At 46.7% G+C, this 14,002-nt stretch overlaps 1 protein-coding gene across 11 annotated transcripts in view; it reads left to right on the top strand.

Annotated features, from left to right (window-relative positions):
• Positions 1-14,002, top strand: part of CIT (citron rho-interacting serine/threonine kinase) — a 211,848-nt gene that overhangs the window by 121,509 nt on the left and 76,337 nt on the right. For all 11 annotated transcript variants that reach the window (XM_074321913.1, XM_074321905.1, XM_074321908.1 and 8 more), the window contains exons 11-12: positions 12,399-12,504; positions 13,424-13,567. In XM_074321913.1, the coding sequence (XP_074178014.1) occupies positions 12,399-12,504; positions 13,424-13,567 (250 nt within the window). The remainder of the gene's footprint in view (positions 1-12,398; positions 12,505-13,423; positions 13,568-14,002) is intronic.

Raw genomic sequence — 14,002 nt, forward strand, 5'->3', positions numbered from 1 at the left:
GCAGGTGGGATGAGAACCAACAGGCCGTGTCTGCGAGTTTCTTGAGTAAATGGACTGTGCAGCTCTTGGATTTTTCAGATTTCTTACTCTTCTTATTTTGAGACTTTTACCTGGTGTGTGTGTGTGTGTGTGTGTGTGTGTTTACACACATACATATATACTCTCTCCCTGAGAGTTCTTATTGGCGAGCACAGGGAACTGCGTTGACTTTGCTCGTCACCATATCTTCAGGCCAATCATGAACAAGTTGCTCAATAAGCATTTGGTGAATTGAGCCACATCATTTTTATGGCTGCAGCTCTCCGTTTGTTGATGACTCTATGATCCGTGTCTATTCAAATCTGCATTTTGTACTTCCAGCTGCCGCCGGTCATCTATCCTGGGATGGCTCATTCCAGTGGAAGACAGCCTGACCTCTCTCATCAGCCCTACCTCCTTTTCACTAAAATACTCTTAAAAATTGTTTTCCTGTCCACGTCCAGCCCAAGGCTGTCTGTCATTGTGTCACCACTCTGTGTGTCTGTCCACGCTGTACCACGTTGTGTGTCTGTGATTGTGTGCACCCCTGCCAGATCCCTATTGCAAAGAGCCTCAGCTGTGTTTGGAGTTGGAAAAACGTAGTCAGCAACCGTAACAGAATCTGCTCTGGTACACGAAGGTGTACTTCCCAAAAAGGTTAAAAAACCCATAACTAGCTCCTGCCATGGTCACTGCCCCCAGGTGCCCTGTGCTGTTTCCATTCTGCCATTCTGTGGACCAGGCGTCTAACATTCCACGCTGTGTGTTGTGTTAGAGTCTCTCTTCTTGATCCTTCAATTTCTTCCTTCTCTTCGTCGAGCACATTTTGTTCTACTTGCCTTATTCTGTTCTCGATTTAGACTGTGCGTGTTTGCCTGGCAGGCCTGGCAGGACCATCCTGCCGCCTTCTCATTCGTCTTCAAGATCCCTTCAGGAAATCTAATCCAAACCATCCTAGCCCCATCCCAAAGATCAGGCTCCCGAAGATCTGTCAAGCGCCGTTTCTGCTGGCCTACACGTGCTAATTTGCATGGTTGCCTCGGATCCCCGAAGAAGACAGTAATTGACTAAATGGTGCTATATGTTCCCAAGCTGTGTGCCAGTTTGGCAGCTCTTCCTTTGCCTAAGTGGATTTCTCTCCGTTCTCTCTGTTTGACTTCTCTTTCATCTCCTGACCTCACTCACCTTCCTTTCTCTGACAAACTTCCAGCAAGAATAGCCTACACGCAGCGTCCTCCTCAGCCTCACTAGCTCTGTGGGAATTACTGTCTCAGAAACTGCTGATTCCACCCAACCGCCAACTCCAGTGACTTCTGCCTTGCCACGGGATGCCGCATTTGTCTTGAAACTTTCTACTTTCTTCTGGAAACTTGGTTTTCCCCCAAACCCTCTGACTGCCATTCTCACTCTTTCGCGGCTGTCCTCTTCGGTCACAGACCCTTGAAATGGACACACCATTCCCTCGAGTTCCCTCCTGGGTTCTCCTGTAAGCCTGTTCTTGGTGATTTCATTTAGTCCCTTGGTTTGAACTCTTGCTTCCCCATGGCCTACCCCTCAGCGTGCCCTGTGTTCGTCATTGCCACGCTTTCGCCCAGTTTCTCACCACCTCTGTCCTCAACACAGACAGACTCGCTCCCTCAGTCAGCCACTAGGTGCTGGTTTTGGTTTCCTCATTTCTTTTAAGAAACTGCCACTTTCCCTACCCTTCCAGGCAAGAAAACTGAGTCATCGTAAACTCTTTTCTACCTCCCCCTGCTATCCCATCAGTTGTCAAGTCTTTAACTTGTGCCTCTAGGATGACCCTTGCATCTATACCCATGTTTCTGTCCACACCGCCACCCCTCATTGACTTTTGCTTGGACTATTGCAGTAGCCTCCTAGCTGATTTCTCTGCCTCTAGTTTCCCTGGCTCTCATCCCTTCTCCACAGAAGGTGGAATGCTTCCAAAGCACGGGTGGATGATGTCATTCTTCTGCTCAGAGCTTTAATAGCATCACAGTGTGCACAGAATTAATGGCCACTCCTGAACTTGGTCTTCAAGCCTGGTATGCCAAGACCCCAGCCTGCCTTTCAGTTGCATCTCATTCTTGTCCCCTGTGTCCAGGCAACCTGCTCAATGCTCATCGAGGACAGACAGGGACCGTGTTTTCTACCTTGTGTCTTGCCCCTGGCAGGTCTTCAGTGAACATTTGTCAAATTGAATTAGACCAAAGTGGCCAGGGATAACACCATTTCCTTCTGCACAGTTTCTACAACTGCTAATGGAAGCTGTCATCGATTGAGGACTTCCTGTGTGCCCAGAACTATGCTGAGCGCCTTACATGCATTGTCTCAGTAAGTCCCACAATCTCACCGTAACTCTATGAGATAGCTGCTATTAACCCCATTTTATAGATGAGGAGACTGAGGCTCAGCAATGTAAGTTATTTTTCTGAGGTTTTGTAGATAGTAAGAGACTTAAGACGTATACCCATAGCTGGCTGCCTCCAGGACCACTGCACTACCCGGCCTGTAACAGTCATGACTTCACTAGATTATGCAGGATCTATAGTCACCTAATAATCAAGGTGAAAGAGCTGACTCTACTGAGAATTACTCTGTACCAGGCACTATTCTAAGTGCTCAACAAGCATTCTCATTTAATTTCAGCAATGACCTACTGTTTCACAGGTAAGAAAACTGATGATCAGAAGCTCAGGTTACTTAAGTTCACGCAGGTTGCACACGGCAGAGGAATGGCCAACTTTTTTCTAGCTTTGAACTTTAAAGTGTATATGAGCATTATTTTTTGGGACGAACTATAACACACTCATTCAAAGTCCAGGTTTTGGAATAGATAGAAATGGGCTCAAATTAGGCTCCACCCCTCGCTGTGTGAACAAGGCATGTAGCAGCCCTCAGCCACAATTCCCTGACATATAAATGGGGTTATTATAGTGCCTGTTGGGTAGGTTTGTTGCGGGGACACGTAGAGCATGCAGTGGTAGCTCCTGGGGCAGAGTGAGTATGCATTTCATATTTGTTATTGTTATTTAGGGGTAAGGATGGCCTAAGGGTACTTTTGACTCTCTTTTCTTTCCTGCTTCCACTTTATAAAGACATCTTGCTGGTTTCTGCCTATTGAGAGAATCGGGCTCCATGTAGGGTGCCTGACAGATGTCCTAATATCTCCATCCAATTTCTTACTCTGAATAGAGTCTGTGATGCATCAGTTAAACCCGCACTTTCCATAAAACATGCTCGAGGCTTCTGGTAGGATCCAGGTCCAGTGAAGTCTGGAACTCCATGCTGGGGAAGGAGCATGTGCGCTGTGCCCAGCCTAGCTGTCACCCGCTCCCCCTCGAGTGCTGGAGTAGCCTCTGGATAGAAGAGTGTGTATGTGACATTGCTGTCCCAGAACTTATGCTGCGCATCTCCTGGGCAAGGACCAGAAAGATTTCTCATGCTAGCGTCAATTCAACACACTGCTTATTTTGGGTTCCTTCTCCCATCGTGACCTTTAAACAGGCTTCCTGGGGCACAGAAGGTCTTGCCACACCATTCATTCACTCACTCACTCACTCACTCACTCACTCAACAAACATATTGTTCTAGGCCTTGTGGCATAACTGAACAAGACAGATACTGCCCCTGCCTGCAAGAAGTTAGCATTCTGTCGGGGGGAAGACAGGATAAATGAGCTCATATATAAGAACGTTTCTGATAGTGGTTGGGGCTCTGAATAAATCAGAGCCGAGATGGGGAATGACCACGTTAGTCCTTGAGGCCAGGACTAGCCTGTGTCTGTCCAGTGAACAGGGAAGCAGCACGTTGAGGTGGCCGGAGCTTCGGCTGCCTGGGCAACGAGGTCTGAATGAGGTAGGCAGGAACTTTAGGTTTGAATTGGGCTCCACACATGGTCCCTGACTTCACGATTGTTCGACTTAGAGTTTTTGATTTTACGATGGTGCGAGAGCGATATGCACGCAGGAGAAACTGTACTTGGACGTCTGAATTTTTACCTTGTCCCAGGTTTCACTGGCCACAGGGCCTTCGACTGTTTTCTTGTGATGATGGGCGGCCGCAGCTCCCGGTGAGCCATGCGGTCACTGATCACCAGGGTAACAGATACTCTGTGTGGCCAGTGATTTTTGGATATTTGTGTTCTGAGCACGTGTAAGGTAGGCTAGGCTAGGCTGTGATGTTCGGTAGGTCAGGGGTGTGAAATGCATTTTTGACCTTTAATATTTTCAACCTACAGTGGGTTTATCGGGACGTAACCTCATTGGAAGTCGAGGGGCATCTATAATTGCAGTGAGCAGGAAGCCTCTGCAGGATTGTGAGTAGGGACGTGGAATATCTGGTTCTCCTTTTACAAAGCATCCCTCTGAGGTTGCGTGGTGGCTAGTAGGGCGACAACAGGTTGATTCAGGGAAGTAAGTTGGGTGACTGCAGCCATCCAGGCAAGAAGTGGAGATGTGTCAGTGAAATTAACCTGCAAAGCTAGGCACTAGCTTAGAGGAGGTGACTTCATCAGAGATCCCATGAGAGGCTCTGCTTTTATTAACACGGTTTTTAATAAATGATTCTTGAATGGCATAGTAATCATTCCAAAGCAAAAGCTCTAATTCATCTGGAGTCCACGGCTGGTTATGTGTGTGCGTCAGGGTGTATGTATGTGTGAGTATGTGCTGTGTGTGGGGGGGCGGCTGTTGGGGGTGGGGGGGAGAGCCCCAAAGCTGGATAGACTCTGAAACTCTTTCAAAGGAGAGCAGTATTTTTGATATTTTCAAGTGTTCATGATGGAGTTCCACTGTGTGTTTTAAAATTGGTTTATAAAGTTAGTTCATAAATTTCAGAATGCTCCATCTTAAAAGCCAGTATATTTTTGGAACAGTGCTGATGAGGTTTTTCTTTTTTGCACCATGCTACATCTTGCAGTTGCAAGTATTTTTAGTGCTGCTGGCCACAATTAAGGTAGGGCCCTCTGCTAAGCTAATTTTGATTCCCTCGTTTTAGCCGCCAGTGTCCATTCTTGGTTATCTCAAGAATATCTGTGGTTTGCGATGTGTGTGATCTGTGAATTGGTGGCATCTTCTGCAAACTTGGGGTCCTTTTCCTAAGGGAATAAATGGGTGGCTTGATGCTTAAGTGTGATCTTAATGATTACAGTAGTGATTAGAATACTCAACGCATATACTTGCTTTCCGGATGGAAGTATAGATTGTACACTCTTGATAGGAAGCATTCTGTTGATAGCTTTATTAAGGGTGTTTTTGGAGTTATGTGGATTATTTATAGACATTGGGAAAACTGCATTTTATCACTTTGTTACTTAAATGTTGAAGTTACATGGAAGACAATTTTTAGGTCACATCTAACATTTAAAAAAACCCCTGAAAACCCACGTTCTTTTTGCTGCAGCAGGAACAACCAAGCTGAACCGTCCCTCTGTGTCATATGCCATTCCCTCTATCAGTACTCGTTGGGCCTCCATAATTATAAAGCAGATGTGTATATTAGGAAGAGATGTTGATTTCAGAGTAAATTTTTCTAGAAAATAGAAGCTGGGGAAAAAAAAAAGGAAAACCCAAACTTGGCTTCGTGCTTGAAGAGACAGCACTGCTGTGTGTGGGTGGGTGGCTACATACACCCGCTGCTCAGAAGTGCCTTTTCTCTCCATGGGATAACTGGCTGTGTATCAGAGATGTGGCCAGGAGGAGTAGGCAAGCAATGTGTGGGCAGGCGGCATGTTCTTTTCTTAGCATCCTTATTGTACTGCCATCTCATCGAGCCTGGTGCATGAACCAGCCTGGGCTTCAAAAATCTGTACTGTTTCCTATTTAATTACCACCCCTGAGCTGCCAAGCGATGGAGGAAGAGTTGTTCTTCGTGTGTGGGTTGAGTTGTTTCTGGGGGTGGCTGTGGACTGACCTGGCCTATGGGTGCTCTTTGGTACCCAGCTGTCCTGGGCTCAGGCTTAGAGTTGCCCTCCCAGCATCGCACACAGCCAGTCATGGATAGAATTTTCCTTCCCTCTAGGGCTCCCTTTCCCTTTCTTCTGTGACCTCACTCCTCTGAGCCTCGCCAATGCTTTCCTTGGGTTTCTTTTCTTGGGTTTGTCCAAGGCCATCCAGGCAAGACGTAGCAGAGTTGGGATTTGAACCCACAACTGTTGGGTTGCAGAGTTCAACTTTGAACGCCCAGCTCTACTGCCCCCCTCCCCAACGTGCACCCCAATCATCATAATGTAGGAAAATGTAGAGGTCATAGGGTAAGCTATTCCTGAGTATCAGTGCCATGGGATAATAATACTGTTTCCCCCAAAATAAGACCTAGCCGGACGATCAGCTCTAATGCGCCTTTTGCTCCAAAAGGCGCATTAGAGCTGATCGTCCGGCTAGGTCTTATTTTGGGGGAAACACGGTAGTACCCACCTCATAGGATTGTTGGGGAGATTCAATGAGGTAACCCATAGAGCACCAAGCACAGTGCCTGGCACATAGTAAGTGCTCAGGAAATGTGCATTATTATCAATGATAAAGGTAGTGGCATTAATTCTCTCACCTACATTGCTGCTTCCTTGAGACAGGACTTCTAGCTTCATTAATCGTGTAGCATCCACAGCAGGGTTTTTCAACCTTGTACAGTTGACATTTTGGGCTGGAGAATTCTTGTGGAAGGTTGTTCTGGGGATTGTAGGATGTTGAGCAGCATCTCTGGCTTCAACCCACTAGATTTGCTAGCACTCCCACCCCGTCAGGAAAATCAAAAATGTCTCCTGCCATTGCTAAATGTCCCCTGGGCGACAAAATTGTCCCTGGTTCAGAAACACTGGTTTACAGGTACCTCTCATGTGATCACAGGACTTGTATATTCATGTATGTGTGTATGTATATAATCTCTTTTTAAAGAATTTTTTTTTTTATTGGGGAAGGTTAACAGGACTTTATTGGGGAACAGTGTGTACTTCCAGGCCTTTTTTCCAAGTCAAGTTGTCCTTTCAATCTTAGTTGTGGAGGGTGCCATTCAGCTTCAAGTTGTTGTCCTTTCAGTCTTAGTTGTAGAGGGCGCAGCTCAGCTCCAGGTCCAGTTGCCGTTGCTAGTTGTAGGGGGCACAGCCCACCATCCCTTGCGGGAGTTGAACCGGCAACCTTGTGGTTGAGAGGACGCGCTCCAACCAACTGAGCCATCCGGGAGCTCAGCTGCAGCTCAGCAAAAGGTGCTGTGTTCAATCTTAGTTGCAGGGGGCGCTGCCCACCATCCCTTGTGGGACTCGAGTTGTTGAACCAGCAACCTTGTGGTTGAGAGCCCACTGGCCCATGTGGGAATCGAACCGGCAGCCTTTGGAGTTAGGAGCACAGAGCTCCAACAGCCTGGGCCACCAGGCCGGCCCTCTATATATTCTATCTATCTATCTATCTATCTATCTATCTATCTATCTATCTATCTATCTATCATCTATCTATCTAATCTATCTAATCTATCTAATCTATCTAATCTATCTAATCTATCTAATCTATCTAATCTATCTAATCTATCTATCTATCTATCTATCTATCTATCTATCTATCTATCTCACATACACAGTCACTTACAGAAGGTGGCCACTTAGAGAAGGTGGCCAAAAAATATTTGTTGAAGTTTGAGAATTTTGAAAACAAAAGGAAATTCTTGGAAGACTCTTTAGTTAGCAGGTAGCCTCTGTCCTATTCCAGGGTCAACAGAACTTGGTGATCAGATAGTTTCAATCTAATAGTACTTCTGTGCCCGTTACCCATAACTTTAGAGTTCCGCAGGGCTTTTTGCAAACTTTCCTTCAAGCAACACTACCATCAGCTCTTGAAATAGTACTACTCTTGATGAAATGAGGTGTTTCAAGGTGATTTTCGACCGGCAGAGTTGCTACTTGAAGAGGACACGGTCCTCATAGTCTGTGTTGGATGTAACTTCCCAACCTGTGATATGCATTATGGTCAATTCTAGAATAATGCAATTGTCTACAATAATTTGGTGTTGTTTTGAAAGTCAGAAGGATGGCGAATGAAATCCTAGAAAAGAATAAGTTGTGATAGTATTTTAGAATATCTGTTGGGGGGATCGACGCCGTCAAGAAGAGAGCCTATCATTGAGAGCCTATCATTGGCCCTAGAGATTGAATTGGCCTCAGTGTCTACATGAAAAGTGAGTAGAATACAAATATGCTAAGTTGAGCCATGTTAACTATCGCTCGTATATTTCTTTTGTAGAAATTCATAGAAATGGTTTATTTTAATTGACTTATTAAAATTGGGGGTGGGGGGTAGGAATAGTCCTGGTCTGAAATTCCTAGCCCACCATGATTAACTTCAAAATTGTGTTTCCACTCAATGAGGGACCAAAAGGCACCAGTTCCAAATGGCATGGCCAGAAGGCCACCTAGCATCAAATGTTGGGGACAGTCATACTATGAGCTGTAAATGCTTAGACCCTAAATCGCAGGCACTTTCTTCTAATTAGCACCATGGTTCCCCAATCCTGTCTGTACATTGGAATCACCTAGGAGCTGCCCAGGCTCCACCCCCAGTCTGTCTGTCTCTCACTTACAGACAGACTGGTTGGTTGGCCATTTTTTTTTTAATGCTTTACTGTTTTTTTTTAGAGCAGTTTTAGGTTCACAGCAAAATTGAGAGGAAGGTACAGAGATTTCCCATCTTCTCCCTGCCTCCACCATCACATCCCCTAGCAGAGAGGGACATTTGTTACAATTGATGAACCTACATGGACACATCCTACATGGACACATCATTGTCACCCAAAGTCCCTCGTTTACATTAGGAAATCACTCTTGGTATTGTCCATTCTGTGAGTTTGGACATTTATATAATAACATGTATCCATCATGATAGTATCACGTGGAGTATTTTCATTGTCTGACATCAGTAGTTTTCAAAAGCTCTTCAGGTGATTATACTGTTCAGGGAAGTTCCTGAAAGCTGCGATGACCTTTTCCCCTCCTCTCCTCCAGTCTCATGCTCCAATCCCATTATTGTTTATGAGATTGTTGCTACAAGCCGGGTTTAGTCATAGAATTCTTACTATAGCTTTTTTTAGATGTGATTTTTATTTCTTTGAAAAAATAAAAAAAGATTTCTTTAGCACCTTTATTGTGAAGAGCTCTTAATTGCCGTACTTAGAACTTCGAAACAGTGAACATTTGTCAAGCATCAAAATAGCAGAATGAGGGAGTTGCACCTTGCGTGACAAGGAGGGCTGTGGCATTGTCTCCCACAAGTGCCTGTGGGTGGGCCGCACGTCCCCTCCATTCTGGGCCCATTAATGAGTGACCTAGAAACTTTTTTTTTTTTTTTTTTTTTTTTGGGCAAATAAGTAATCAGCTTTGTAACCACAGCAGCACACTTTAAACATTCAACACCGCTGGAGCCCGTCTTCCATGTATCATCAAGTTTTGGGCACATGGTCACGCATCCATGTAACTATTCTTCTAAAGGTTGCCAGTTTCGTGCTTGGGCACAAAGAGCTGTGGCCTGTGTTGTCACCTCTGACTCATGTCAATGCGTGTGACTTAGTGACATGTGGGTGACTCTGGATTACTGAAGGACCAGGGAGCCCCTCTATGTCGCTCATCCCTTCTTCCTTGGGTGGTTTGGGTCTTCTCTAGCTCATCCCCCGAGTGAAGTCAGGAATAAAGCAAATAGCAAAGGCCATACCAAGCAACCCACTTCACTTCAGATTAAAAAAAAAAAAATATGTGTGTGTGTGTGTGTGTGTGTGTGTGTGTGTGTGTGTTTGGCTGGATTTAGGTAGAAAACAGGCTAGTGAGAGGTGTAGAAATTGGTTAAAATTTCTGGCCAAAAGTTAGATTTTAAAAAGGATTTATTTCTGGATTTCAGTCCCTGCTGCCCATTTCTATGAATAATCAACATTTGTTTTAACATGAATAATGGCACAGAGGGAATTTAGCCCCCTGAGTCTGACTATTTCAAGCAACTGAGGTCTGCGAGGCCTGTGCTATTTGCATAGGGGGTGGTGATCAAAAGGACAGTGGGACTGGTAATAGGTTGACATTTATGGAACCCTCATGACGAGCCAGGCACTCTGCTGAGGGCTTTACACAGGGCATCTCATTTAATCCTCGCGAGAACTCTTTGACGTAGGTTGATATTACCCCCATTTCACAGATGAGGAAACCGAAGCTCAGAGAGGTCATATAGTTAGGAGTGGCACAGTCAGATTTTGGACAGAGCAGCCTGATTGGGTGTCGACTCACTTGGCTGCCCTGGGAGTGTGTGTGTAGGGAGCTGTCCCTGGGGTGTACAGTGAGCCAGCACCATCACGCCAGCCCTGGCACTGGGCCGGGAGCCGTGGGGACAGGTGTTCTGGGTCAGTGCTGCAGGAAACTTACCTCTTTTAGGCAGGGACATGGTTTGGGGCAGCAGGAAGCAGAACTTTCACCTGCTGGTAAGATGCGGATGCTCATTGACAACCAGCTCCTGCAACCCTGTTGCCAAGGCAACAAAGATGGGGCTGTGGGGCAGCAGTGGGCTCTGCCACACGTCCCTCCCTGTGTAAGAACCTCCGCCGCTGTCGCCCCAGTCCTGCCCTTCACCAGTCCCAGTGTTTGTGCCCAGAGAGCCAACCACTAGGGGCAGCTGCCCTGGATGAGAACTGTCATCTCCACCCATAATTAACTGCTTCCAGAGATGAGGTAGAGTGTGTGAATTATACACACGTGTGGGGATCAGTTTTGTGTGTGTATGTGTGTGTGGAGAGAGCATCCTTCTAGCCCACTTTTACGAGGTCACACTGCATTATTTTTGATGATATTTTCCTGAGGGTTCTTTAAGGTGCCTCAAGTCAGTCTCCCTACCCCAGCTCTCTTTGACACCAACAGAAACCATTGAGTAACTGGCAAGTTACTTAACCTCACTGGGCCTCAATCTCCTCATCTATAAAATGAGGATAATAAATTGTATCTGCCTCATAGAGTAGTTGTGGGGAATAAAGACTTAAAACATGTCTAGAGTTAGAACAGAACCAGGCATGTCATCAGTGCTTAATAAGTGTCTGCGTTTTCTACAGCTGCTATAACAATCACCCCCAATTTAGTGGCTTCAAACCACACCGATTTATTACCTTCGAGTTCTGGAGGTCGGAAGTCTGAGATGGGTTTTCTTGGGCTGAAATCAAGGTGCCGACAAGGCTGCACGCTCTGTAACCTGTAAGAGAATCAGTGTCTTTGCCTGTTCCAGCTTCCAGAGGCTGCCCGAATTCCTCAGTGTGGGACCCCTTCCTCCGTCTGCAAAACCAGCAGTGTAGCGTCTTCCTGTCTCTGTCTCTGTCTCTCTCTGATCCTAATTCTGTCATCACATCTCCTTCCCTCTTCTGCTTCCATTTTACAAGGACCCTTTTGATTACATCAGACCCACCCAGATAATCCAGGATAACCCCATCCCCTCCCATCTCAAAATCCTTAACTTCCTCACGTCTGCAGAGTCTTTTTTTGCCATGCCAGGAACCATCAGGATGTGGACATCTGGGGGGAGGGACATTATGTGGCCTACCATAAGCCTTAGCAGTGTCTATAAAATGAAACAGAACCAACTGGCTATTGGGGATTGAATAAACAATAATGTGATCCCTATAGTATTATATATAATGACCAACTATTTATTGGCTACTGTCTGTATTAGCTTCGGACTATGGCATGTATTATCCCTCCTCCCTAGAGCTTGTTTTCCTTCCAGAGCTTTGGGTGGCCAGCACCTTCTGATCCTTCAGGCGCCAGCTCAAATGTCACCCCCTCGGAGAAGCCCTCCCTGATTACCATTGCTTCAGGCAGACCCGCGACCCGTGTCCTCTATCATCAGATCACCCTGTTTCCTTCTTTGACAGAAGTTATCACCATCTGTAACATTTTGTCTGTGTGTCTGCCTGATGCCTTCTTTCTGCCCTGTGTGGAATGTCAGTTCCAGAAGGGCAGGGACCTTGATGTCCTGTTTACTGCCATTCCAGGACCTGGGACAGTTTCTGGAAAACAGTAGGTGCACATTGCAGACCTGCTGAGTGAGTGAATGAGGCCATGTAGGAAGGATGCTGTGTGTAATGCTCCTGTGTGGTAGGTCCTGTTATGATCATTCTGCCTCGTAGATGCGGAAACTGAGACTCAGAGTCTGAATCATTGCCTCAGGTCAGTGGCGACTGAATATACACCCAGGTCCGCCTGTGTACAGAGTTCTTGCTTCCTTCCACCTCCCTGCCTCATGGCCTTGATGTCATTACTAAAAGCTCGGCCAACAGCCTCAGAACCCTGGAAGGTCCCTCATCTGTGCTGTCGTTTTTGAATGCAGCTTTTCAGGCCCACCTACCTGCCACCTTGACATTGGTTTTTTTCTACCTAGGTCTGTTGTGTTGGGCCTGGACTCCCCTGCCAAGACTAGCTCCATGGAAAAGAAACTTCTCATCAAAAGCAAAGAGCTGCAAGACTCCCAGGACAAGTGTCACAAGGTATTTATTTCCGCAGCCGGCCTCTCTCCTTGCTCCAGGATCCTCCCGTCAATATATGCCAAGGGAGCCGCCCGGGGCCGCTGCTGGCACTGAGCCACCTGATCCATACAGAGCGAGCGAGGTGCTCCCTCCCTCGCTGAAGTCACGCCTCCAGCAGCTCAGAGGGAGATGAATTCGGGCCTTGACGTTGCTGTAAATCCTTTAAATCTTAACCAGAGGAGGCCCTGGATTTAACACGGCCCGGCCCGGCCCGTTCCTCAGCATGACCCAGCCAGATGTCTGCTTCTTCCGGCAGGTGGCGTGGGTCCTCACCTGTGGCCGAGATGCATCCCATCTGCTTTGAGTGATGCGAAGTCTCTCTTCCTAGTCTTTTAAAACTCCTGCTTATGTAACTGCGGCCACGGTGTTGATTATGCTCTACGTCTCTTAACACTCACTGTTCCCGGCCAGGGGCAGCTTTCTGGAAGCTCATAAAAGTCACTGCTTGTCCGGGACTCCTAAGAGTGCAGACGAATACATATCTCCTTGCCCTGTCCTGGATTTGTCCTCTAGATCTTTGCAAGGAGATGGGGGGGATCAAGATGGATTTGGGATAAAATTAAAGTGACGTCTGCAAAAACCAAACCAAACCCAAAAAGCAAACAGGTGAAAAATGATGATTGTGGCTTCCTTGCTCACTGGGTTAGAGAAGTGATCAAGTGTGAACCGAGACTTGAAAGAGAGGAGTGACTTAGCATTGGTGACAATCCTTACGAAGAACTGTGCGCTCCCAGGCGAAGAAACCATGGTATTTACCTCCCAACCTTTGGCGAAATAGTGCCAGCCCAGACCACCAGGTGGTTTCGGAGGCTACTTGAGATTTGATTGCTCCCAACGAAACTCCATGGGCCTTTTTAACCTGTCGATGTGTTTATTTCAGATGGAACAGGAAATGACGCGGTTACATCGGAGAGTGTCAGAGGTGGAGGCTGTGCTTAGTCAGAAGGAGGTGGAGCTGAAGGCCTCTGAGACTCAGAGATCCCTCCTGGAGCAGGACCTTGCTACCTACATCACAGAATGCAGTGTGAGCCTCCCCCAAAGTCCCCTTCCCTTGGAGGTGGCACTTCCTGTTGTGTGTGTCTCATCCTGTTTCATGACAGCTTCATGAGGCACATCACAGCCAATGGCAGAGAGTAGAGGAAGGGCGAGTACGAAAGCCAGAGCTTCTGTGATTTGCAGAGTAGTGTGAGGCCAAGTGAGAGGTCCCAGAGAAGTAAGACTGGACCCTAGAAAGTCCAGGTAGGCCGCCGAGCTCGGAGATGGGCGTCGTCATTACAGCAAGTCACAAAGGGTCGTGACACCTCCCATCCTGACCTCTCCGGTCTACACCGTGTCTGACACGATCAGCCTCAGGAACCAAACTCGCAAATAAGTACAAGAAAATGTATTTTTAATCTGCCTGAAATCAATTTTCCTTGCCTACAACCAGCGTAGCAACAAGAAAGCTCAGCCTTTACAT

Source organism: Rhinolophus sinicus, linkage group LG16 (genome assembly GCF_036562045.2).
Source record: "Rhinolophus sinicus isolate RSC01 linkage group LG16, ASM3656204v1, whole genome shotgun sequence".
NCBI lineage: Eukaryota > Metazoa > Chordata > Mammalia > Chiroptera > Rhinolophidae > Rhinolophus > Rhinolophus sinicus.